This window comes from Pelodiscus sinensis, unplaced genomic scaffold (genome assembly GCF_049634645.1).
Source record: "Pelodiscus sinensis isolate JC-2024 unplaced genomic scaffold, ASM4963464v1 ctg58, whole genome shotgun sequence".
NCBI lineage: Eukaryota > Metazoa > Chordata > Testudines > Trionychidae > Pelodiscus > Pelodiscus sinensis.
In genome coordinates, this window is record NW_027465922.1 from 706,534 (window position 1) to 731,998 (window position 25,465).

The 25,465-nt window shown below is 74.0% G+C and overlaps 2 protein-coding genes across 4 annotated transcripts in view; one reads left to right on the forward strand and one right to left on the reverse strand.

Moving 5' to 3' along the window:
* The window catches only part of IMPDH1 (inosine monophosphate dehydrogenase 1), a 32,615-nt gene extending 14,540 nt beyond the window's left edge, over positions 1 to 18,075 (forward strand). Inside the window, 9 exon segments of the mRNA XM_075916752.1 lie at positions 3,729 to 3,928; positions 4,944 to 5,034; positions 6,184 to 6,279; positions 6,532 to 6,675; positions 8,605 to 8,749; positions 9,356 to 9,499; positions 11,420 to 11,483; positions 11,485 to 11,504; positions 17,916 to 18,075. Of these exon segments, the coding sequence (XP_075772867.1) occupies positions 3,729 to 3,928; positions 4,944 to 5,034; positions 6,184 to 6,279; positions 6,532 to 6,675; positions 8,605 to 8,749; positions 9,356 to 9,499; positions 11,420 to 11,483; positions 11,485 to 11,504; positions 17,916 to 17,937 (926 nt within the window). The 3' untranslated portion in view covers positions 17,938 to 18,075.
* A 620-nt stretch (positions 18,076 to 18,695) lies between these two features.
* On the reverse strand, positions 18,696 to 24,849 carry LOC142825024 (transmembrane protein 53-B-like). Of its 3 annotated transcripts, none has more exons than XM_075916753.1 (3): positions 24,733 to 24,849; positions 21,872 to 22,438; positions 18,696 to 19,363 (listed from the first exon to the last, which is right to left on the reverse strand). In XM_075916753.1, exons 2-3 carry the CDS (start codon positions 22,422 to 22,424, stop codon positions 18,999 to 19,001), a joined length of 918 nt encoding a protein of 305 aa, XP_075772868.1. In that variant the 5' UTR covers positions 22,425 to 22,438; positions 24,733 to 24,849; the 3' UTR covers positions 18,696 to 18,998. The 3 variants fall into 3 exon arrangements, with proteins under 3 accessions (XP_075772868.1, XP_075772869.1, XP_075772870.1); XM_075916754.1 differs by having other exon boundaries at positions 21,872 to 22,478; positions 24,733 to 24,801; XM_075916755.1 differs by lacking the exon at positions 24,733 to 24,849 and adding an exon at positions 24,288 to 24,675.
* Between the last annotated feature and the right edge of the window lie 616 nt (positions 24,850 to 25,465).

Genomic DNA, 25,465 nt, shown 5'->3' on the forward strand with positions numbered 1-25,465 from the left:
GTCCCACCTTACACAGGGGAGAGGTTATAACCCATCCCCCACCTCCCCTCAGACACCCCAGTGCTCCCTGTGCCCCCCAACCCTCCTCACACAGGGGAGAGGTTCTAACCCATCCCCCACCTCCCCTCAGACACCCCAGTGCTCCCTGTGCCCCCCAGCCCCCTTACACAGGGGAGAGGTTATAACCCATCCCCCACCTCCCCTCAGACACCCCAGTGCTCCCTGTGCCCCCCAGCCCCCCTTACACAGGGGAGAGGTTATAACCCATCCCCCTCCTCCCCTCAGACACCCCAGTGCTCCCTGTGCCCCCCAGCCCCCCTCACACAGGGGAGAGGTTATAACCCATCCCCCACCTCCCCTCAGACACCCCAGTGCTCCCTGTGCCCCCCAGCCCCCCTCACACAGGGGAGAGGTTATAACCCATCCCCCACCTCCCCTCAGACACCCCAGTGCTCCCTGTGCCCCCCAGCCCCCCTCACACAGGGGAGAGGTTATAACCCATCCCCCACCTCCCCTCAGACACCCCAGTGCTCCCTGTGCCCCCAGCCCCCCTCACACAGGGGAGAGGTTATAACCCATCCCCCACCTCCCCTCACACACCCCAGTGCTCCCTGTGCCCCCCAGCCCCCCTCACACAGGGGAGAGGTTATAACCCATCCCCCCCCTCCCCTCAGACACCCCAGTGCTCCCTGTGCCCCCCAGCCCCCCTCACACAGGGGAGAGGTTATAACCCATCCCCCACCTCCCCTCAGACACCCCAGTGCTCCCTGTGCCCCCCAGCCCCCCTCACACAGGGGAGAGGTTATAACCCATCCCCCACCTCCCCTCAGACACCCCAGTGCTCCCTGTGCCCCCTAGCCCCCCTTACACAGGGGAGAGGTTATAACCCATCCCCCCCCTCCCCTCAGACACCCCAGTGCTCCCTGTGCCCCCCCCAGCCCCCCTCACACAGGGGAGAGGTTATAATCCATCCCCCACCTCCCCTCCGACACCCCAGTGCTCCCTGTGCCCCCCCCAGGCTCCCCTCACACAGGGGAGAGGTTATAACCCATCCCCCACCTCCCCTCACACACCCCAGAGCTCCCTGTGTCCCCCCCCAGGCTCCCCTCACACAGGGGAAAGGTTATAACCCATCCCCCTCCTCCCTTTGGACACCCCAGTGCTCCCTGTGCCCCCCAGCTCCCTTCTCAGCCCAAAGAGCTCGCTGGGCCAGCCCCGTTCATCTGCCATGCAAAGGGTTCTGAGCGTAAGGGCAGAGGCGGCCGAGCGTGGCGCTGGCCGTGGCATCGAATGCGCGCGCCAGTGGCCCGGCTCGTGGTGCTGGTGGAGGGGGACAGTCCGCTCGCTGGCTTAGACTGTGTCTCCGGAGCACGTCCCCTGTCAGGCGGGGCCGTCGGTCCTTCCGGGCTCCGTGCACAGCGGGGACCCAGCCCGGGCGAGGCGCCGGGGTGAAGACAAATGGAGGAGCCCCCAGCCCCCGTCCCCTTGCCCGCGAGGGGGAATCCTGGTCCTGTGTGAGCAAGTCCCATCCGTGCCTGGCTCCCTCATGTCTGGGCAGCAGCCTTTGGTTACCTCAGGGGTGGGGCCCTCAGGCCCGCGGGCCGGATGCGGCCCCCCGGCTCGCCTGGATCCGGCCCCCTAGGTTCAGCGTCCCTCTAGCACTGGGGAGCCCGCACTGCCACTCCAGCCCCCCCAGAATCTACTAGGCTGGGGCCCCCCAAGTGTCTGTCTCAGTCGGGGCCACGGTGAGGCGTTTGGGGGTTTTTTGCTCCACTGTGTGTGGCCTGTGACGGTGCAGTCGGGGGTCCCCCGGTCCCCAGCAGCCAGTAGAACGGGGGGTTATTGATTTTCCAGGACACTGCCCAGCACAGACGTGAGGTGGCTGCCAGGGCCAGGATGCCTCCGACCCTCGGGTTAGGGGTCCATCACCCCCAGGCCCAGCTTAGCCCCTTCTCCCCACGCTTCCCAGACCCCACTACCTTCCCCCGAAAGCCACAGCTGGTCTCCGCCCCCCTGCCTATTGTGTCCCTCCCTGCTGTCAACCGGTCGGACAGGTGGGGGGTCTTTTGCCTGCCTGACTCAGCAGCTGTCCTACAGACGGCCGCCAGTGGGGGTCTCCCACAGCCCAAGCCTAGCAACCAGCAAGGGACTGACACTGCCCCACCTGGCCCCGACTCTGGGTCAGTGGCCCCTGACCTGAAAAAGCCCCCCTCCGGGTGACATGCTGGGGCGACCGTTCCCAGCAAGGCCCCGACGTGGGTGCCTTGTCGGTGAGGTGCATTGTCAGTCAAATACCCCTCGTCACTAAGTCTTCTCGCCGCGGCCAGCCAAGCCGCCTGCGGGCGCCTCCCAGCAGCAACCGTGTGGCACAGCAGGGCAGAGCCCGGCCTCCAGCGTCGCGCCCGCACACGGGGCAGGCCTGCCACGGGCGTCCACGGACCCGCCACGCCCCGCTGGCCCTAGCCCCCTCGTGGCGCGCACACAGCAGGGCAGAGCCCGGCCTCCAGCCTCACGCCCGCACACGGGGCAGGCCTGCCACGGGCGTCCACGGACCCGCCACGGCCCCGCTGGCCCTAGCCCCCTCGTGGCGCGCACACAGCAGGGCAGAGCCCGGCCTCCAGCCTCGCGCCCGCACACGGGGCAGGCCTGCCACGGGCGTCCACGGACCCGCCACGCCCCCGCTGGCCCTAGCCCCCTCGTGGCGCGCACACAGCAGGGCAGAGCCCGGCCTCCAGCCTCACGCCCGCACACGGGGCAGGCCTGCCACGGGCGTCCACGGACCCGCCACGGCCCCGCTGGCCCTAGCCCCCTCGTGGCGCGCACACAGCAGGGCAGAGCCCGGCCTCCAGCCTCGCGCCCGCACACGGGGCAGGCCTGCCACGGGCGTCCACGGACCCGCCACGCCCCCGCTGGCCCTAGCCCCCTCGTGGCGCGCACACAGCAGGGCAGAGCCCGGCCTCCAGCCTCACGCCCGCACACGGGGCAGGCCTGCCACGGGCGTCCACGGACCCGCCACGCCCCCGCTGGCCCTAGCCCCCTCGTGGCGCGCACACAGCAGGGCAGAGCCCGGCCTCCAGCCTCACGCCCGCACACGGGGCAGGCCTGCCACGGGCGTCCACGGACCCGCCACGGCCCCGCTGGCCCTAGCCCCCTCGTGGCGCGCACACAGCAGGGCAGAGCCCGGCCTCCAGCCTCGCGCCCGCACACGGGGCAGGCCTGCCACGGGCGTCCATGGACCCGCCACGCCCCCGCTGGCCCTAGCCCCCTCGTGGCGCGCACACAGCAGGGCAGAGCCCGGCCTCCAGCCTCACGCCCGCACACGGGGCAGGCCTGCCACGGGCGTCCACGGACCCGCCACGCCCCCGCTGGCCCTAGCCCCCTCGTGGCGCGCACACAGCAGGGCAGAGCCCGGCCTCCAGCCTCACGCCCGCACACGGGGCAGGCCTGCCACGGGCGTCCACGGACCCGCCACGCCCCCGCTGGCCCTACCCCCTCGCTTGGCCCAGGCAGCGCACACAGCAGTGCTTGCACAATGATTTGCACGTTCACCTCCCGAGCGAGCGCTGTCCCGGGGCGCTGGGCCAGGCCACGGGAGGGAGGGGCCCTTGGCCGTGCTCAGCGTTAAGGGCAGGGAACTGGGCGGCCCTGTGGTGGAGCTGGGCCCTGGCACCGTGGGGCAGTGCAGGTGCCCCCCACCGCTGGCTGACGCCCCCCCCCCGCCCGCCCAGGAAAGCTGCCCATCGTGAACGACAGCGACGAGCTGGTGGCCATCATCGCCCGCACGGACCTGAAGAAGAACCGCGACTACCCGCTGGCCTCCAAGGACTCGCGCAAGCAGCTGCTGTGCGGCGCGGCCATCGGCACCCGCGAGGACGACAAGTACCGGCTGGACCTGCTCACGCAGGCCGGGGTCGACGTGGTGGTGCTGGTGGGTCTCGCGGGGGAGGGTAACCCCAGGACCCCACAACCACCCCGCCCCAGAGAGACTGCCGGCCCCACGCCCGCCCCCCCCGCCCCAGAGAGTCTGCCGGCCCCACGCCCGCCCCAGAGAGACTGCCGGCCCCACGCCCGCCCCCCCCCCCCGCCCCAGAGAGTCTGCCGGCCCCACGCCCGCCCCCCCCCGCCCCAGAGAGTCTGCCGGCCCCCCGCCCGCCCCCCCCCGCCCCAGAGAGTCTGCCGGCCCCCCGCCCGCCCCCCCCGCCCCAGAGAGTCTGCCGGCCCCCCGCCCGCCCCCCCCGCCCCAGAGAGTCTGCCGGCCCCCCGCCCGCCCCCCCCACCCCAGAGAGCCTGCCGGCCCCACGCCCACCCGCCCCAGAGAGTCTGCCGGCCCCCCGCCCGCCCCCCCCGCCCCAGAGAGTCTGCCGGCCCCCCGCCCGCCCCCCCCCGCCCCAGAGAGTCTGCCGGCCCCCCGCCCGCCCACCCCGCCCCAGAGAGTCTGCCGGCCCCACGCCCGCCCACCCCGCCCCAGAGAGCCTGCCGGCCCCACGCCCACCCGCCCCAGAGAGTCTGCCGGCCCCACGCCCACCCACCCCAGAGAGTCTGCCGGCCCCACGCCCGCCCCGCCCCGGTCTGCAGACAATCTTTGTCCACTTCCCCTTCTGCGTGCAGATTGTCCCTAGGGCCAGAGCCCCTAACCCCCGTGGGAAAGTGCTGAGGATGGATCCCAGCCCCGGTGCCATGGACACGTGTCTCTGTAGCTCCCCCCAAGGGGGGCTGTCCCCTCCCTGGCTGGACATGGGCCTTGCTTCTGGGCCAGCAGTGGCACGCGCAGGACACCGGCGCTGAGCCGTGGGCTGGACAGATGGAAGTTTCCATCCCGCACTGGAGTCTCCTTCCCACACCCCCTCTCCTCTCCCCCGGCGTGGGGCTCAGCTGTGGGGACTGGGGTGGGGGTAAGACTGGAGCTGCCCCTCCTGCTCTAACGACCCCCCCCTCCCCCCTAGGACTCTTCCCAGGGCAATTCCGTGTATCAGATCGGCATGATCCATCACATCAAGCAGAAGTATCCCGAGCTGCAGGTGGTCGGGGGAAATGGTGAGTCTCGGGCACAGCCCGAGCGGGTGGGGCGGGGCTTGGATCAGCACGGCCCTGGTGGCTGGTGGCACCTCTCAGCTTGCTCCGACAGGCGCGCCCTGGAGCTGGGTGCGGGGAAGTGTCGGAACACCTCGCACGGCACGTCTGGGCCCACCAGTCTGCTCCCCGGCCCGGCTCCGGTGCCTCGCACGGCACGTCTGGGCCCACCAGTCTGCTCCCCGGCCCAGCTCCAGTGCCTCGCACGGCACGTCTGGGCCTGCCAGTCTGCTCCCCGGCCCAGCTCCGGTGCCTCGCACGGCACGTCTGGGCCCACCAGTCTGCTCCCCGGCACGGCTCCAGTGCCTCGCACGGCACGTCTGGGCCCACCAGTCTGCTCCCCGGCCCGGCTCCGGTGCCTCGCACGGCACGTCTGGGCCCACCAGTCTGCTCCCCGGCACGGCTCCAGTGCCTCGCACGGCACGTCTGGGCCCACCAGTCTGTTCCCCGGCCCAGCTCCGGTGCCTCGCACGGCACGTCTGGGCCCGCCAGTCTGCTCCCCGGCCCGGCTCCGGTGCCTCGCACGGCACGTCTGGGCCCGCCAGTCTGCTCCCCGGCCCGGCTCCAGTGCCTCGCACGGCACGTCTGGGCCCGCCAGTCTGCTCCCCGGCCCGGCTCCGGTGCCTCGCACGGCACGTCTGGGCCCGCCAGTCTGCTCCCCGGCCCGGCTCCGGTGCCTCGCACGGCACGTCTGGGCCCGCCAGCTGCTCCCCGGCACGGCTCCGGTGCCTCGCACGGCACGTCTGGGCCCGCCAGCTGCTCCCCGGCCCGGCTCCAGCCACTGGGCTGGTGATGGGAGACGCCCACCCGTGTCCCTTGGCCAGGGCCTCTGAGCAGCAAGCTGTGGCATCCGTGCTCGGGGGCTGCATGTGCACACGCCCCTCTGCTCGGGAGGGGAGCAGGCAGGGACTGTGCCCAGCGCCGGGTGCCAGCCGGGAGCTCAGGGCGCCCCTGCCTAGTTGCTCTGGTGGCTGCAGCTGCTAGGTCCGGCCCAGGGCCCCTGACTGCCTCCCACGGGGGCCTGGCCCAGTGCGCGCGGGGCGGGACGTGCCGGCGGGGGGCCGGGCGGGTGTTTCACGGCCGCTTTGCTTTGGTCTCCTATTGGATCCACAGTGGTGACAGCGGCGCAGGCCAAGAACCTGATCGACGCAGGCGTGGACGCCCTGCGCGTGGGCATGGGCTGCGGCTCCATCTGCATCACGCAGGAAGGTGGGGGCGGGGTGCCGGCCGCGGGGGGAGGGAGGGGGGCTCGCGGCCCCAGGGACCGGGCCAGTGTCCCACTAGGCGGGGGCGGGGCGAGAGGTGACGGGGGCCAGACGAGGGCGGATGAGGCTGGGCGGGGGTCGGGTGGGGGCTGGCCGGGAGGGGGCGGCTGGGGGCCGGGCGGGGGGCAGCTGGAGGTCTCCCGGCTGCTGCCCCGGTGGGGCTGGGACCCGGCGCCGACGCCCGTCTCTGGCGCAGTGATGGCGTGCGGCAGGCCCCAGGGCACGGCGGTGTACAAGGTGGCGGAGTACGCCCGCAGGTTCGGCGTGCCCGTCGTCGCTGACGGCGGCATCCAGACCGTGGGGCACGTGGTGAAGGCGCTCTCGCTAGGAGCCTCGACGGGTGAGTGAGGCAGGGCGGGGATCCGCCGGGCGCTGGCCCCAGTGGCCCTAGGGAGCCTGAGCTGTGGGGAGCGGGGCAGGGGCCCAGCAGGGGGTGCTGGGCTGCAGGGAGGAGGACAGGGGCACAGCAGGAGATGGGGACCCAGCAGGGGGCGCTGGGCTGCAGGGGGTCGGGGCCCAGCAGGGGGCGCTGGGCTGCAGGGGGTCGGGGCCCAGCAGGGGGCGCTGGGCTGCAGGGGGTCGGGGCCCAGCAAGGGGCGCTGGGCTGCAGGGGGTCGGGGCCCAGCAGGGGGTGCTGGGCTGCAGGGAGGAGGACAGGGGCACAGCAGGAGGTGGGGGCCCAGCAGGGGGCGCTGGGCTGCAGGGGGTCGGGGCCCAGCAGGGGGCGCTGGGCTGCAGGGGGGCAGGGCCCAGCAGGGGGCGCTGGGCTACAGGGGGGCAGGGCCCAGCAGGGGGCGCTGGGCTGCAGGGGGTGGGAGCCCAGCAGGGGGTGCTGGGCTGCAGGGGGGCGGGGCCCAGCAGGGGGCGCTGGGCTGCGGGGGGCGGGGCCCAGCAGGGGGCGCTGGGCTGCAGGGGGCGGGGCGGGGGCTCAGTTTGGTGCCTCCCCACGTGCCCCCCCCCCCCCCGTCAGTTCATGACAAACCCTGGACCCCATGTGATTCCCCAGGCAAATTCCCTCCTTTCAGGGGTGCTGCCCCGAGCGTTTCCCCCCCCTGCCCCCCCCCTCGGGGACCACATCCAGGCCTGACACAGCGATTGCAGAGCGGACGTGCTGGGGGGCCCAGCCGGGCGGGACGGGGAGGGGCAGGGCATCGGTTTTGCCCTGAGGGATTGGTGGCTGCAGCCCTGCCCCCAGCGTTGCGCTAGGGGGTTCGGGGGCTGCGTTGTAGCGGGGAGCGGGGGGTTCGGGGCTGCGTTGCTCTAGGGGGTTCGGGGGCTGCGTTGTAGCCGGGGGGGTTGGGGGCTGCGTTGTAGCCGGGGGGTTCGGGGGCTGCATTGCTCTGGGGGTTCGGGGGCTGCGTTGTAGCCGGGGGGTTCGGGGGCTGCCTTGCCCTAGGGGGTTCGGGGGCTGCGTTGCTCTAGGGGGTTCGGGGCTGCATTGCTCTGGGGGTTCGGGGGCTGCGTTGTAGCCGGGGGGTTCGGGGGCTGCGTTGCTCTGGGGGTTCGGGGGCTGCGTTGTAGCCGGGGGGTTCGGGGGCTGCGTTGCTCTGGGGGTTCGGGGGCTGCGTTGTAGCCGGGGGTTCGGGGGCTGCGTTGCCCTAGGGGGTTCGGGGGCTGCGTTGTAGCCGGGGGGTTCGGGGGCTGCGTTGCGCCGCGGGGTTCGGGGGCTGCGTTTGTAGCCGGGGGGTTCGGGGGCTGCGTTGCTCTAGGGGGTTCGGGGCTGCGTTGTAGCCGGGGGGTTCGGGGGCTGCGTTGCTCTAGGGGGTTCGGGGGCTGCGTTGTAGCCGGGGGGTTCGGGGGCTGCATTGCTCTGGGGGTTCGGGGGCTGCGTTGTAGCCGGGGGGTTCGGGGGCTGCGTTGCTCTGGGGGTTCGGGGGCTGCGTTGTAGCCGGGGGGTTCGGGGGCTGCATTGCTCTGGGGGTTCGGGGGCTGCGTTGTAGCCGGGGGGTTCGGGGGCTGCGTTGCCCTAGGGGGTTCGGGGGCTGCGTTGTAGCCGGGGGGTTCGGGGGCTGCATTGCTCTGGGGGTTCGGGGGCTGCGTTGTAGCCGGGGGGTTCGGGGGCTGCGTTGTAGCCGGGGGGTTCGGGGTGCGTTGCGCTAGGGGGTTCGGGGGCTGCGTTGCGCCGCGGGGTTCGGGGGGCTCGTGGCTGGCTGTGCCCCATGGTTCCTGCCCCCAGCATGCACCTGGGGAGCGGGGCAGGCGTGGGAGCCGTGGGCTGGGCTCCGCCCGGCGCTCACGGCTCCGCTCTCCGCGCTCTCCGGCCGGGCAGTGATGATGGGCTCGCTCCTGGCGGCCACCACGGAGGCGCCGGGCGAGTATTTCTTCTCGGACGGGGTGCGGCTGAAGAAGTACCGGGGCATGGGCTCGCTCGACGCCATGGAGAAGAACAGCAGCAGCCAGAAGCGATACTTCAGGTGAGACCCCCTGCCCACGGGGCCTGGAGCCGGGAGCCAGCCTGCCCCATGCTGCCCCTCCCCGCAGCCCGGCCGACGCTGGGGGCAGGGGGGCACAGAGTCCAGGGGCAGCAGACTCCCAGAGGGATCAGGGGGGCCCTGGGCAGCAGAGTCCCGGGAGGATCAGGGGGGCCCAGGGTCCCACGGGGATCGGGGGCACAGGGTCCCAGGGGGATCGGGGGGCACAGGGTCCCAGGGGGCCTGGGGAAGCAGAATCCCAGAGGGATCGGGGGGGCCCAGGATCCCAGGGGGGCCCGGGGAAGCAGAGGATCAGGGGGGCCCAGGGTCCCAGGGGGATCGGGGGGCCCAGGGTCCCAGAGGGATCGGGGGGCACAGGGTCCCAGAGGGATCAGGGGGGCCCTGGGCAGCAGAGTCCCGGGAGGATCAGGGGGGCACAGGGTCCCAGAGGGATCGGGGGGGCCCAGGGTCCCAGAGGGATCGGGGGGGCACAGGGTCCCAGAGGGATCAGGGGGGCACAGGGTCCCAGGGGGGATCGGGGGGCACAGGGTCCCAGGGGGATCGGGGGCACGGGCCCTTGGCCCGTAACAGCCGCCGTTGTGCCCGCAGCGAGGGGGACAAGGTGAAGGTGGCGCAGGGCGTGTCCGGCTCCATCCAGGACAAAGGCTCCATCCAGAAGTTCGTCCCCTACCTGATCGCGGGGATCCAGCACGGCTGCCAGGACATCGGGGCCCGGAGCCTCTCCATCCTCCGGTGAGGCCACGGCGCAGGGAGGCTGCCGGGGGCCCTGCCCTGCCCAGCAGGACCCGGCCTCCCCCCTCTGGGGTAGGGATGGTGCCGGAGGCCTGGGGAACAGAGCCCCTGCCCCTCAGCTCCGTGGCACGCAGCAGCCGCAGCCCCGGCCGTGCCACGGGACGCGAGAGGCCACGGGGCGGCTGCTCCAGGGCCCAGAGTTCGGTCACGGAGTCCTGGCGCCTGGCGTGGGGTTAGATCCCCGTGTGAGGCCAGGCTGTGGCCACGTGGCAGTGGCCACGCAGCACCCTGGCATCCGTGGCTGGCTGGGCGGTGCCTGCAGTGGGGTGGCGCCGTGGCAGCGTGGCAGTCCCGGCGCTGTGGTGCAAGGCTGTTGAACTGCGCGTCCGGCTGACCGGGCAGTCGCTGCGATCCCAGGGCTAGTGGGCAGGGCCGGGCGCTGTGTCTGCAGCGTGGTGAGAGCCACGGGCCCTTAGGCACCTTCCAAAGGCAGGCCCGGCTCGAGGTGACCTGGGCTGGCCACGGACAGAGGGCTGCTGCCAGTGGCCAGCCCGGGCCACGGCAAACGGGCTGCTTGGGGGCAGCAACCTCTGTCCACGGTGGGGCCCAGCTCCCCACTGGGACCCCTGCGGACCGGCGAGCCTCGGCCCCCGCGGACAGGGGCTTCGCAGCAGCCTCCCCTCCCCACCCCACCCCCTCTGGTGGGGCAGGTGGCACCGCAGAGACCGGGCTGGGGGGAGACCGGCTCTTAAGCCAGCTCCCAGCACCGGCTCCTGGTTCCCCCGTGGCTGCCGTTCGCGGGCCCCTGACCCCCTGTCCTGGGCTTAGTCTGCTCCCTTCATGCCTCCCTCCGCCCAGCCACAGACCACTCCTCCCACAGGCAGCCCCCCCGTTCAGACCCCTTCCCCCCCACACCAGCCAGTAGGGGTCACCCAGCCCAACACAGCGACCAGTGACTGCCCTGCCAGACAGGATCTAGGGCCACAGGAGGGGACAGCGCCCCCACTACGTCACACAGTCCCTGGGGCTCGGGGCTCCCGGCCGGTCCCTGGGGCTCGGGGCTCCCGGCCGGTCCCTGGGGCTCGGGGTTCCCGGCCGGTCCCTGGGGCTCGGGGCTCCCGGCTGGTCCCTGGGGCTCGGGGCTCCCGGCCGGTCCTGGGGCTCGGGGCTCCCGGCCTGTCCCTGGGGCTCGGGGCTCCCGGCCGGTCCCTGGGGCTCGGGGCTCCCGGCCGGTCCCTGGGGCTCGGGGCTCCCGGCCGGTCCCTGGGGCTCGGGGCTCCCGGCCGGTCCCTGGGGCTCGGGGCTCCCGGCCGGTCCCTGGGGCTCGGGGCTCCCGGCCTGTCACTGGGGCTCGGGGTTCCTGGCCGGTCCCTGGGGCTCGGGGCTCCCGGCCTGTCCCTGGGGCTCGGGGTTCCCGGCCGGTCCCTGGGGCTCGGGGCTCCCGGCCGGTCCCTGGGGCTCGGGGCTCCTGGCCGGTCCCTGGGGCTCGGGGCTCCTGGCCGGTCCCTGGGGCTCGGGGTTCCCGGCCTGTCCCTGGGGCTCGGGGCTCCCGGCCGGTCCCTGGGGCTCGGGGCTCCTGGCCGGTCCCTGGGGCTCGGGGCTCCCGGCCTGTCACTGGGGCTCGGGGCTCCCGGCCGGTCCCTGGGGCTCGGGGCTCCCGGCGGTCCCTGGGGCTCGGGCTCCCGGCCGGTCCCTGGGGCTCGGGGTTCCCGGCCGGTCCCTGGGGCTCGGGGCTCCTGGCCGGTCCCTGGGGCTCGGGGCTCCTGGCCGGTCCCTGGGGCTCGGGGCTCCCGGCCTGACCCCGCGGCGCCTGTCCCTGGGGCTCGGGGCTCCTGGCCGGTCCCTGGGGCTCGGGGCTCCCGGCCTGTCACTGGGGTTTGGGGCTCCCAGCCTGACCCCGCGGCGACTTGTCCCTGCCAGGTCCATGATGTACTCGGGCGAGCTGAAGTTCGAGAAGAGGACCATGTCGGCCCAGATCGAAGGCGGGCGTTCACGGCCTCCACTCGTAAGTGCCCTGCCGGGTCCCAAGCACTGGCCCGGGACGGGGCGCTCTGGGGGCGCCGGCGCTGAGCTGGGCCCCGCTCTTGGGGCGTGCGGAGGGCCCTGGCGTCCTGGCGGGAGGCTCGGTGCCCTGCTCTGACCCCTGCCGCCCACAGGCAGTGCAGGCGTGGCTCCCGGCCGTGTACCGGCGGCTCTGCGACCTGCTCTGGGGGTGAGCGCGGGCAGTCCTGGAGGGGGCAGCGTGACCGTCCGGCTGCCTGGTGGGGGGAAGTGCCACCCTCGGCGCCCTCCACATGGTGCGCTGGGAATGCGGCGAGGCTGGGTGCAGGGTTTGGCTGCTGAGTCCTGTGGCTGGGGCCGGCGCTGCCTTGCTGGTGGGGTGGGGGTGCAGCCTGCGGCTGGACTGCGACTGGAGCCTGGAGAGCGCTGTGGGTCGGGTGTGCCCGCCCCCGCCAGGCACCGTGTCCCCTACGAGCTGGCTGCAGCCCTGGCCCCTCCCGGGGAGCTGTAGCTAGACGCTGTGCCCACTAGGCACCCGCTGCCCTGGCAGCAACTGCTTCTCCCGCTGGTGTCTGTGCCCGGGGAGGCGAGGGCGAGGCCTGGTCCTGCGGGCGAGGAGGAGGTGTTACCGGCGTGGGCAGTTTCTCCCCACACCCTGCCCCTCGGATGCCCCAGGGTCCAGGCCTGGGCTAGGCACTGTCCGGAAGCAGGGCAGCGTGTGGGGCAGTGAGCCCCCGCTCCATCTGCAAGGGCGCAGGACCCCTGCCCTGGCGGCAGCCTCGTTCTGAGGTTGGCAGCCCCCGCCCACGGGCCGTGCATTGGCGCCCGGCCGCTCGGAGCCGCCTCGGCACAGCCGCCCGCAGCGCTATGGCTATCGCTCGTGGTGCCCGCTGCGCTAGGCGCTGGACAAACACGGGGCAGCAGTGGGGCCCTGCCCCAAGGAGCTTGCGCCTGGATCGACCTGCCGGGGACGGGCGGGGAGAGCCCGTGGCCAGCGCCCCAAATCCCAAGGGTGCGGCCTGAGGCTCTGGGTTGTGCCCAGCAGAGCCCGGGCTGAGGACCAGTGCTGGGGGCGTGGGCTGCGTCGGGCGCGGTATCCAGGAGGCTCAGGGCTTGGGCCAGCCCTGTCCATGGGATGGCCTGTTGTGGGGGGGGGCAGCCCTTGATTTGTGCCAGCAGGAGGGGCATCCCGTGCAGTCTGCCCGGGTGCGGCTTGTGACGGGTGGCAGCGGCAGACGGGGGGCCCTGGTGGGGGTCTGGGCATGAGCCTCGTCTAGCACCCAGGAGGGGTCTGTGGGGAAGTCAGAACCGGCCCAGTTAAAGTGCGGCCGATTCCCAGGCAAGGCAGAGATGGCTCCGGCTCATGAGGGAAGGTCGTGGCCATGGAATTAATAGGCAGCAGTTTAAAACAAACCAAAGGAAGTTTTTCTTCACACAGCACACAGTTAACCTGTGGAACTCCTCGCCAGAGGATGTGGTGAAGACCAGGAGGTCTATAAGAGGGTTCAAAACGATCTAGATAAATTCATGGAGGTTGGGTCCATCAATGAGGGTTGGCGAGGATGGGCAGGGATGGTGTGTCTGGCCTCTGTCATAGGCTGGGAATGGGTGACGGGAGGGATCCCTTGGTGGTGGTGGAACCTGGCCCTGGCTGCTGTGAGCAGACAGGCGCCTGGGCTGGATGGACCGTTGTTCCGACCCGTGTGCTTTGCCTGCACGGCTCTCTGGAGCTAGCCGTGGCTGTGGGGCTCCGGCAGCCGGCCCAGCCAGCCCCACTGTGTGAGCCCCACCAGCCCGGGGTGCTCCACCAGCCCGGCTGTAAAACCCCGTCCCGCTGGGCCCCAGCAGACGCTGCCTCTTCGGGGTCTGGTGGGGCCGAGACCTCGCCAAGGGGATCTGACTTCTCACCGAGTGACCCGTGGGGGAAGGGCCCTCCTTCCTTGCCTGGCCAGGCCGGCCCCATTTCTCTGGGGCTGTGGGGAGCGCAGGCACCCCGCCCAGAGGAGCCTGAGCGAGTCAGGGAGCGCAGTCCCTCTGGCGTCAGGCCCGACAACCCCGGCCCACCCGAGATCCCGGAGGTGCAGGGCATGGGGGGGCTGTGGGGATCGGGGACCAGGGCTCAAGGGAGCCGGGGACGTGGCCTGGGGCACGTGGGGATCAGGGACTGGGACGTGCAGGAGCCAAGGACCAGGTGTGGGGCACCTGGGGGCTGGCGACTGGGATATGCAGGAGCTGGGGGGTGCGTGGGGACCGGGCCTGGGGTGCGTGGGGACTGTGGGGACTGGGCCTGGGCACAGGAGGAATGGGGGGGATTGGTCCTGGGCATGTGGAGACTGGGGGATACCGGGCCTGGGGCGCAGGGGAACTGGGGCACTGGGTCTGGGGCGTGAGGGGACGGAGGGGACCAGGTCTGGGGTGCGGGGGACTGGGGGCACTGGGTCTGGGGCGTGAGGGGACGGAGGGGACCAGGTCTGGGGTGCGGGGGAACTGGGGGCACTGGGTCTGGGGCGTGAGGGGACGGAGGGGACCAGGTCTGGGGCGTGGGGGGACCGGGCCTGGGGTGCGGGGGGACGGGGTGCTGCGTTTGGGGGAGCTGCTGGGCTCCAGTGAAGCTGGTCGCGGGGAGCAGGCCTCGACCAGGCGGGAGGGGAACAGCGTCTGTGGGTCTGTCCCTGTGGGTCCCACCGGCTCTTCCTGGCAGTGCTCCCGCTGGGCTCGCGGCTCGGTGGGGCTGAGGGAGTCTGGCTGGGCCCCCGTGGTTGGGGGGGGTTGCAGGAAGAGCCCCCCAGCAGGAGGCCCATGGCCAGAGGTGCGCAGCCCCCCAGTGGCTGAGGCGAGGGGTCTGGCTGGCTGGGTTACGGGGCTTGCTGGCTGTGGTGGCGGGTGCTTAGTGGCAGCCAGGGGCCGTGGGGCCGGGCAGTGCCGCGCTGCTGGCACTGGGGCCGTGGGGCTGGCGCCGGGGCCGTGGGGCCGGGCAGTGCCGCGCTGCTGGTGCCGGGGGCCGTGGGGCCGGGCAGTGCCGCGCTGCTGGTGCCGGGGCCGTGGGCTGGGCAGTGCCGCGCTGCTGGGGCCGTGGGGCCGGGCTGTGCGCTCGGTGGCGGCTGGCTCTCCGGGGGGAGGGGTTCCCTGCCGGCCGGGGGCCCAGGGCCCGTCTCACTGAGCACATTGACCGTGTAACCTTCTCTCTCTCTCCTGCCCACGCCTGCGCCCGTAGCGTTACCTTTCTGCCATGTAAGTAACGCTCCTTCCTGTCCTAGCCACCGTAGAGCAGTGCCGGGGGGCGCCTGGACCCCCAGCCGCAAACTCTGCCCCCAGGGCAGCGTGACGAAGGGGTCCCAGACCCTGGGGAGGTGGGCTCCTGCCTCGAGCTACTGAGCCCTGGGCTGCCAATGGCCTGGCTCCCGTGCAGGCTGGGGGTGTGGGGTCTGGGCAGGCCTTGGGGGAGCAGGGCTCGGCCGGGGGGGTCGTGGCCTGAGGAGGAGTTGGCTCGGCCGGGGGGGGGTCGTGGTCTGGGGAGGGGCAGAGCAGGGCTCGGCCGGGGGGTTGTGGTCGGGGGGGCAGAGCAGGGCTCGGCCGGGGGGGTCATGGCCTGAGGAGGAGTTGGGCTCGGCCGGGGGGGGTCGTGGTCTGGGGGGAGCTGGACTCGGCCGGGGGGGTCATGGTCTGGGGGGGGCGGAGCAGGGCTCGGCCGGGGGGGTCGTGGTCTGGGGGGGGCCGGAGCAGGGCTTGCCGGGGGGTCATGGTCTGGGGGGAGCTGGGCTCGGCGGGGGGGGCGTGGTCGGGGGGGGGGTGGAGCTGGGCTCGGCCGGGGGGTCGTGGTTGGGGGGGTGGAGGCTGGGCTCGGCCGGGGGGGTCGTGGTCTGGGGGGGCGGAGCAGGGCTCGGCCGGGGGGGGGCATGGTTCGGGGGGGTGGAGCTGGGCTCGGCCGGGGGGGTCGTGGTCTGGGGGGGCGGAGCAGGGCTTGGCCGGGGGGGTCGTGGTCTGGGGGGGGGGCGGAGCAGGGCTTGGCCGGGGGGGCGTGGTCTGGGGGGGGGCGGAGCAGGGCTTGGCGGGGGGGTCATGGCCTGAGGAGGAGCTGGGCTCGGCCGGGGGGGTTGTGAGCCGGGCAGGAATCCGTGGCCTGTGGGGAGGGCTAGGCCTGGCTGGGGGGCTGAGCCCGGGGGGGGGGAGGCTGGGCTGCTCGGGTCCAGGCTCCCGGGCAGGGCTCCATGGGGAGCGTCTGAGGGCCCTGGGCTGCCTGCGTCCGGCTGGAGCTGGGGGTGCCGAGGGGAAGGCCCTGCCCCGGGTGCACAGTGGGGGGCTGGGGCCCTGTGTGTAGGGGGGCGCTGTGGGGCCCCAGGTGTGGAAGGGGGTTGCCCGGGCCAGGCCTGCCCTGAGGTGGGGGTCTGAGCCGGTCCTATGGCAGCAGCAGGGCCTGGGGAAGGGGGCTTGTGTGCTGGCCTGTGCCAGGGGCCAGGCCTTGTGTGGTGCTGGGGGCTGTGCCTTGGGGTGCAAGGGCCCTGTGCTGGGGAGCCAGGCTGTACTGGGGTGCCCTACAGCTGCTGGGCGTGGCTGTATTGGGGTGCCCTGTGGCCTGGAGGGCAGGCAGTATTGGAGGTGACAGGCTGTATTGGGGTGCCCTGTGGCCTGGAGGGCAGGCAGTATTGGGGTGCCCTGCAGTGGCGGGGCAGGCTGTATTGGGGTGCCCTGTGGCTTGGGGGCCAGTCAGTATTGGGGGTGCCCCGCGGCGGGGGGGACAGGCTGTATTGGGATGCCCTGCGGTGGGGGGGGCAGGCTGTACTGGGGTGCCCCGTGGCAGGGTGACAGGCTGTATTGGGGTGCCATGGCTTGGGGGGCAGGCTGTATTGGGGTGCCCTCTAGTGGGGGGCCAGGCAGTATTGGGGGTGCCCCGCAGCGGGGGGGACAGGCTGTACTGGGGTGCCCTGCGGTGGGGGGACAGGCTTTATTGGGGTGCCCTGCGGCGGGGGGGCAGGCTGTATTGGGGTTACCGCAGCGGGGGGACAGGCTTTATTGGGGTGCCCTGCGGCGGGGGGGCAGGCTGTATTGGGGTTACCGCCGCGGGGGGGACAGGCTTTATTGGGGTGCCCTGTGGCGGGGGGGCAGGCTGTATTGGGGTTACCGCAGCGGGGGGGGACAGGCTTTATTGGGGTGCCCTGCGGCGGGAGGGCAGGCTGTATTGGGGTGCCCCGCGGCGGGGGGGGACAGGCTGTATTGGGGTGCCCCGCAGCGGGGGGGACAGGCTGTACTGGGGTGCCCGCGGCAGGGTGACAGGCTGTACTGGGGTGCCCTGTAGTGGGGGACAGGCTGTATTGGGGTGCCCCGCGGCGGGGGGGACAGTCTGTATTGGGGTGCCCCGCAGCAGGGGGGACAGGCTGTATTGGGGTGCCCCGCGGCAGGGTGACAGGCTTGTACTGGGGTGCCCTGTAGTGGGGGACAGGCTGTATTGGTGGGGTGCCCTGCGGCGGGGGGGACAGGCTGTGCTGGGGTGCCCCGCGGCGGGGGGGCAGGCTGTATTGGGGTGCCCCGCGGCGGGGGGACAGGCTGTATTGGGGTGCCCCACGGCGGGGGGACAGGCTGTATTGGGGTGCCCCGCGGCGGGGGGGGCAGGCTGTATTGGGGTGCCCCCCGGCGGGGGGACAGGCTGTATTGGGGTGCCCCGCGGCGGGGGGGCAGGCGGTGCCTCTGTCTATGAGCGGGGTCCGGGCGTTCCCTGTAGTTTGTGCCAAGTGCCAGCTCAGGCCGGGCTCGGGGCTTTCTCCTCTGCTCGCTGCGGGCGGCAGGGCCCCGGGGCAGCCCCCCCCCCCGCACTCGGGCCGCCGGAGGAAGCCCGCTGGCCAGCAGCAACGGGACTCAAACCAAGCAGGCTGGAGGGGATGAGCCAGGACTCCTGGGTCCTTTTCCAGCCGGGCCCCTTCCCTCTAGGGGTGGGGGGTGGGGCACTTTGGTCCCCACCGGCCGGGCTGTTCGGGGGGCTCTCGGGGCCGGGGCTCCCTCTGGGCAGGGCTGATGGTGCTGGGTGAACGGGCTGGTGCCAGGGTCTCGCTGTCCCCTGCCCCTCGCAGCCCTGCCGCCGCCCCAGTCGCTGAGCGCTGCCCCCAGCTGCCCCGGCACACCCCCAGAGGTGGCGCCTGGCCGGGGCGTGGAGCAAGTCTGCGGCGGCCGTGACAGGGTTTGACCCGCTGCCCAGCGGTTGGGCGGGTCGGGCCGCGCGTCCGGCTCCTGCTTGGCGCTGGCCATGGCGCTGTGCCCGCCGGGCCAGGCTGAGAGCGCCCCCTGCTGGGGAGCCAGGGCGCTGCAAGTTCTGCGCCCAGGCCTGCCCCTCCCGGGCGGTGACTGGCCGGGGGCTCCGGGGCTGGAGCTGTCGGCCCCCCCCCCCCCCCCCCCCGCTAACCCAGCCCCCTGCTCTCCCCGCCAGTTACGAGAAGCGGCTGTACTGACGACGGGCTCCGGAGCAGCAACCAGCGCGCAGCACCCAACGCCCCCGCCCCGGTGGCCGCCCGCCACGCCTAGCCCAGCCCAGCCCTCCCCTGCCAGCGCCAGGACTGCACCGCGACTTCTCCCAGGGACAGATTTGCACTACGGCCTGCCAGGCCTGCAGCCAGAGCTCCCCGCCGGCCCTGGGAGCCAGCCCCCTTTGCTGGCCACGGCCCGTCAGCACTTAGCACGAGGGCAGCTGCTAGGAGCACGGCGCCCGTGTCCCCGCTCTGCTCGCCCCCCCTCCCGTGGCTGCCGCAGCCTGGGGGCAGCCTGTCCCCGCCCCCCGGCAGGGCCACTGCGCCCCCAGCTCCAGCCGCTGCGGTGCGGCCCTGGGGCGCTGAGCCCTGCTTTCCCCGCCCGCGTCCGGCTGGCTCGGAGACACGGGCCCGGCTCCCCTGGGCACTAGGGGGGTTTACAAGCGTCTCCCAGGCTGAGCTGTGCCAGCTCCTACCCCCATGCCCAGGGGCTGTGCCCCCAGCTGTTCACGAGGGGGGGTCCTGCCAGCCTGGACCACGCCCCAGCGCCCTGTGCAGCATCAGTGCCCGGGCTGGGGGGGAGGGGAGCGACCCCCAGGCTGGAGTGGGGGCTGAGGCCGGGCAGCAGTGCCCTGCACACTCTGCCAGACGAGTTTCCGTCGCCGTTTCCCGTCCCCGCAGCTACGGGCGAGCCCCCCCCCGGCCCCCCCCTTGTAGGAAGGGTTTCACTTTGCACAGCGGGGTCCAGTGTTGTGTCTGTGTATTGAAGAACAATAAAGTCCTGCAGCATCAGGCGTGTGGGCCCCTCCCTGGCTGTGGGGCAGGGGGCACGCCGGGGCGGCACAGGGGGCGGGGGCTGTCGCACCAGCTTGCACCGGGGGTAAAAGCCAATCGGCCGCTCGCCTGGGCCGGGTCCCGGCAGCAAGCAGAGCCGCTCTGCCGCAGGATCTCAGCCCCCCGGCTCCCAGCACCGTGTCCCCCGCCTGGTGGAGCCGGCAGGAGCCCCCGGCCTGCCCCGGGAGAGCAGGGCTCTGGCCCCCCAGCCGCTAGAGCCGGGCTTGGAGCGGGGCCAGGCCCAGCTGGTTCAGGAATCCCTGCAGCGCAGCCTGGTACTCGCGGGGGTGCTGGCGCAGATGGGCTGCGTGGCGAGAGTCCGGCCAGCTGTGGGCCTGCACCCGGAGCCCCGCGCCCCGCCAGCCGGCCAGCAGCGCCTGCAGGGCGCCCGGCGGGCTCAGCGGGTCCTCGCCGCCGTGGAAGAGCAGCACGGGGCAGCGCAGCGGCGGCCGCAGGAAGACGCGCTGGGCGGCCGCGTAGTACCGCACGGTGCAGCAGCGCAGCAGGCAGAAGTAGAGCTTGGTGCCGCCGGCGAGGAGGGGCCGCCAGGCCGTGGAGACAGTCATCTGCGCCACGCCTGCGGGGCAGAGAGGGGCTCAGCGGCGGGGCCGGGCGCAACCCTTGGGCCACGGCTCCCGCCAGTTCCCTCTGCCTGCCCCTGCTCCCGAGTCCCCCTCGGCCACGGGACGCCCCTCGCCCGGCCCCACCCCTGCACCGACCACGGGGACGCCCCTCGCCCGGCCCCACCCCTGCACCGACCACGGGGACGCCCCTCGCTCTGCTCCACCCCTGCACCGACCACGGGGACGCCCCTCGCTCTGCTCCACCCCTGCACCGACCACGGGGACGCCCCTCGCTCTGCCCCACCCCTGCACCGACCACGGGGACGCCCCTCACTCTGCCCCACCCCTGCACCGACCACGGGGACGCCCCTCGCCCAGCCCCACCCCTGCACCGACCACGGGGACGCCCCTCGCTCTGCCCCACCCCTGCACCGACCACGGGACGCCCCTCGCCCGGCCCCGCCCCTGCACCGACCACGGGGACGCCCCTCACCCGGCCCCGCCCCTGCACCGACCACGGGGACGCCCCTCACCCGGCCCCGCCCCTGCACCGACCACGGGGACGCCCCTCACCCGGCTCCGCCCCTGCACCGACCACGGGGACGCCCCTCGCTCTGCCCCACCCCTGCACCGACCACGGGGACGCCCCTCGCTCTGCCCCACCCCTGCACCGACCACGGGGACGCCCCTCGCTCTGCCCCACCCCTGCACCGACCACGGGGACGCCCCTCACCCGGCCCCGCCCCTGCACCGACCACGGGGACGCCCCTCGCCCGGCCCCGCCCCTGCACCGACCACGGGGACGCCCCTCGCCCGGCCCCGCCCCTGCACCGACCACGGGGACGCCCCTCGCCCGGCCCCGCCCCTGCACCGACCACGGGGACGCCCCTCACCCGGCTCCGCCCCTGCACCGACCACGGGGACGCCCCTCGCTCTGCCCCACCCCTGCACCGACCACGGGGACGCCCCTCGCTCTGCCCCACCCCTGCACCGACCACGGGGACGCCCCTCGCTCTGCCCCACCCCTGCACCGACCACGGGGACGCCCCTCACCCGGCCCCACCCCTGCACCGACCACGGGGACGCCCCTCGCCCGGCCCCGCCCCTGCACCGACCACGGGGACGCCCCTCGCCCGGCCCCGCCCCTGCACCGACCACGGGGACGCCCCTCGCCCGGCCCCGCCCCTGCACCGACCACGGGGACGCCCCTCGCCCGGCCCCGCCCCTGCACCGACCACGGGGACGCCCCTCGCCCGGCCCCGCCCCTGCACCGACCACGGGGACGCCCCTCGCCCGGCCCCGCCCCTGCACCGACCACGGGGACGCCCCTCGCCCGGCCCCGCCCCTGCACCGACCACGGGGACGCCCCTCGCCCGGCCCCGCCCCTGCACCGACCACGGGGACGCCCCTCGCCCGGCCCCACCCCTGCACCAACCACGGGGACGCCCCTTGCCCTGCACTATCCACAAGGCCTGACCTGGTTCCCCCGATGCTCCTCTCCCTGTCCCGGGGGGGCTGGGCAAACCCAGCCTGGCTCTAGTGCGGTGGGCACCTGGCAGGAAGCTGCTCCCGGGCAGCCTGCGCTGCAGGGTCTCTACCCCCTGCGACCAGAAGCTGGGCCGGAGGCAGGGGGCAGCTCGCTCCAGCACTGCCCTGCTCGGCACGAGGCCACTGGCCCAGCTTGAAGACAGATGGTCTGAGCCACGTGGCCGGCTAATCTCCCGCACCGCCCCCCTCACCCAGCGCCACGTCCCCCGGGCCCTGCCCCCCCCACCCAGCGCCACGTCCCCCGGGGCCCTGCCCCCCCCACCCAGCGCCACGTCCCCCGGGCCCTGCCCCCCCTCACCCAGCGCCACGTGCCCCGGGCCCTGCCCCCCCTCACCCAGCGCCACGTGCCCCGGGCCCTGCCCCCCCTCACCCAGCGCCACGTGCCCCGGGCCCTGCCCCCCCTCACCCAGCGCCACGTGCCCCGGGCCCTGCCCCCCCTCACCCAGCGCCACGTCCCCCGGGCCCTGCCCCCCCTCACCCAGCGCCACGTGCCCCGGGCCCTGCCCCCCTCACCCAGCGCCACGTCCCCCGGGCCCTGCCCCCCCCACCCAGCGCCACGTCCCCCGGGCCCTGCCCCCCCTCACCCAGTGCCACGTGCCCCGGGCCCTGCCCCCCCTCACCCAGCGCCACGTGCCCCGGGCCCTGCCCCCCCTCACCCAGCGCCACGTGCCCCGGGCCCTGCCCCCCCTCACCCAGTGCCACGTGCCCCGGGCCCTCCCCCCCTCACCCAGCGCCACGTGCCCCGGGCCCTCCCCCCCTCACCCAGCGCCACGTCCCCCGGGCCCTGCCCCCCCTCACCCAGCGCCACGTCCCCCGGGCCCTCCCCCCTCACCCAGCGCCACGTGCCCCGGGCCCTCCCCCCTCACCCAGCGCCACGTCCCACGGGCCCTGCCCCCCCCACCCAGCGCCACGTCCCCCGGGCCCTGCCCCCCCTCACCCAGCGCCACGTCCCCTGGGCCCTGCCCCCCCCTCACCCAGTGCCATGTCCGCGAGGCCTCCTGTCACCAGGCTGTCATAGACCAGGCCCCGGATCCGCTGTGCCAGCAGGCCGTGGCGCTGGGGCTCGTGGCTCAGGTGCACCAGCATCTGGGCGAAGGTGTAGCCGCCGATGGAGACGGCGTGGACCAGCAGCGGGCGGGCACGGCAGGGGGGGCTGTCCTGGAGCAGCCTCAGCACGCGGGCCGCGTAGGCCAGCCCCCACCGGGGCCACAGGAAATGGCTCAGCTCACTCTCCACCACCAGCACGTCCAGGCCCCGCGGCAGGTAGAGCTCCAGGTACCTGGCCAGGGCCCGGGGCCGGGCGCCAAACCAGGGCAGCAGCAGCACCAGGGGCCGGCAGGGGGCGCCGGCTGCCAGCGCCGAGCCGGGGGGGCTGCGGTGCAGGCGGATAGTCTTGGAGAAGACGGTCACGGCGGCTGCCCTGCCCGGGGCCCCAGAGCGCTCCGCTGTGCCTGCAGGCTGCATCGCCCACGATGGGGGGGAGGATCCGGGCACTAGGGGGTCTCCATCCCGCGCTGCCTCCAGCATCCAGCTCGGCAGCCCTGCAAGACACGGCCAGGCTCAGGCGCCAGCCACGCCAGCCTGGGGTAACGGGGGCAGAGGAGCGGTGGGTGGGGGTGGTAAACTGAGGCCCAGCGAGGGGTCTGGGCTAGCCCAGGTCACACGGGAGCAGCCAGGAGTCCTGGGCCCCCCCGTGCAGCCCCAGCCCTCACGCCTGCGCGGGGGGAGCGGGCGCGGCACGGCTGGCTGCCCCGCCGGCGGCTACATAAGCGCTTACACAAGGCAGGGCTGGCACCGCGCCCGCTCCCAGCCCGGGCAGGCGGGAGAAGCCCCGAGCTCCGAGGGAAGGGGCCTCCGCTGGCCGCCAGCCAAAGGGACAGCCTGTTCCCGGGGAAGGGCAGATCCCGCACGCCCTGCCCCACGCCTGCCGCAGCCCCTGGGCCCCCAGCTCCTCCCCGCGGGCCAGGGACCTCGGCCGTGCACTTCTGGACTGTGGGGGGCAGCCGGCTGCTCTGCCCTCAGGGCTAACCCACCGTGCCAGGCCCAGCCCTCTGGCCCCCCCAGCCAGGGCAGCGCCAGCTCCTGCCCCAGACAGGCAGCTCGGGGGGGCAGTGAGGACACCCCCACATCCCTGCCCCACACCGGGGCCTGGGCATAATGCTGCCCCAGGGAGGGACCCCTTTCCAGCTCCACCGCTGCATCTGGGGGGGTCTCCCCTCGGGGTGCCCCATGCCAGCCCTGTGGGAGCCCATGGTGCTGGGGGGCAGGCCCGTCCCTCCGTGTCCCCGAGCCCCAGCCCCCCAGCACTCAGGTGTCCTGGCGCCGTGGCAACTGGGCACCGACTCGGCCTGGGCCCAGCGCATCTCCCCAGCCGCGCGCGGGTGCCCGGGCACAGGCCTTGACGGGCCCCACATGGGCCCTGCCCCACTGCATGGTCCCCGCTGCCTCAGCTCCTGGGCCCCCGCCGCCTCGGACACGGGCACCGCCACACCTCCCCCGACTCAACCCAGCAGAGCTGTGCCCCTCACCGACCCACTGTGCCCCCCTTTGCCCCACACCAACCCACTGCTCCCCCCTTCGCCCCACACCGACCCACTGTGCCCCCCCTTTGCCCCTCACCGACCCACTGCGCCCCCCTTTGCCCCACACCGACCCACTGCGCCCCCCTTCGCCCCACACCGACCCACTGCGCCCCCCCTTCGCCCCACACTGACCCACTGTGCCCCCCCTTTGCCCCCACCGACCCACTGTGCCCCCCTTCGCCCCACACCGACCCACTGTGCCCCCCTTCGCCCCACACCGACCCACTGCGCCCGCCCCTTCGCCCCTCGACCCCTCACTGACCCACTGCACCCCCCCTTCGCCCCACACTGACCCACTGCACCCCCCCTCGCTCCCTCACTGACCCACTGCACCCCCCTCACCTCTCACCGACCCACCTCACCCCCCCTCGCTCCCTCACCGACCCACTGTGCCAACCCACTGGGACATCCCACTCCTCGCCCCACAGCGACCCACTGCGCCCACCCCTCGCCCCTCACTGACCCACTGCGTCCGCCCCTCACCGATCCACTGCACCCCCCCATCGCCCCTCACTGACCCACTGTGTCCGCCCCTCACCGACCCACTGCACCCCCCCTCGCTCCCTCAACGACCCACTGCCCATCCACTGGGGCATCCCACTCCTCACCCCACAGCGACCCAGTGTGCTCGCCCCTCGCTCCTCACTGACCCACTGTGCCCACCCACCAGGGCATCCCACCCCTTGCCCCACACCGACCCACTGTGCTCGCCCCTCACCGACCCACTGCACCCGCCCCTCCCCATACACCGACCCTCCGCGCACCCACAGGGGCATCCCACCCCTCGCCCCACACCGACCCACTGCACCTGCCCACGGGGGCTCCCAGTCTGGATACAGGCGCTGTGGAGCCCCTTGATATCACACACCAGGATCTCTCTGCCTATGGGTCCTGACCCCGGAAGCTGATTCACCCCCCGCCCCTCTCCCCCACAGCGAGTGTCTGGGGCTGGGCTGGCGAGTCTCGCCCTCCAGCCCGGCAGGCTGTGGGGCAGGGAAAAGGGGAGCGGTTCCCCTCCTGTTCCAGCCGCCAGGCTCACGAGTGCAGCCAGCTCTGGGGCGGAGCGGGGCTGCCGCACAGAACCGTCCGGTGACAGGGGCAGCCCAGCGGGGCCTCCGCATCCCGCAGGCGGAACCGACCCGACCCGACCCGACCGGGGCTTGGTCCTAAGGGCTCGGACCCCCCCACAGGACCCCGCCGCCCCCTCCTGCCGCTCGGCCCTGGAGCCGGCCGCTGCGCGCCGCTCTGCTCACCCAGGCGGTGCCGCGTCCCTGGGCTCCCGGCTGCGCTCGGGATGCGCCGCCCGGTCCCCGCCTCCCGCAGCCGGCCCGGCCCCGCGCCCCGCCCCCCGGCTGGATTGGAGGGCGGCGGAATGGGGGGGGGGGGACATAAAGTGCAACACGGAACTGGTCCCCCCCGCAGATCCGTGTCCCCCCCGGGCCGGGATGGGGGGCTGCTCCCTGGCACATGGGGCCGGGCGGGGAGTCCGAGAACGGGGCGTACTCGGGCCGGGCTGGCGGGGGGCTCAGCGCAGACCCTGGGGGCCCCAAGGCCGGGCTCCAGCCGGGCAGGGCGCTCACAGGCAGCCGCAGGCCTGGCCCCGGGCAGGGCTGTTTCCAGCAAGCCGGGCGCTGCCCCTGGTACCCGCCGGGAAGATGGAGACCGGGTCCGCAAGGGCAAAGGCTCCATCGGCCGGCCCAGCTCAGCCCCCCACGGCGGGCAGGTGCCCCTGGGCCCCAGGGCTGTTGCCAGGCTAGACCCTCAGCCGGGGGCAGGCAGCAGGGCTCTGCCCCCCGCCCCCCGCCCCCCGGGGCAGCGCAGGGATCCCGCTGGGGTCAGCTCGGCGGGCAGGTGCCCCTGGGCCCCAGGGCTGTTGCCAGGCTAGACCCTCAGCCGGGGGCAGGCAGCAGGGCTCTGCCCCCCGCCCCCCGCCCCCCGCCCCCCGGGGCAGCGCAGGGATCCCGCTGGGGTCAGCTCGGCGGGCAG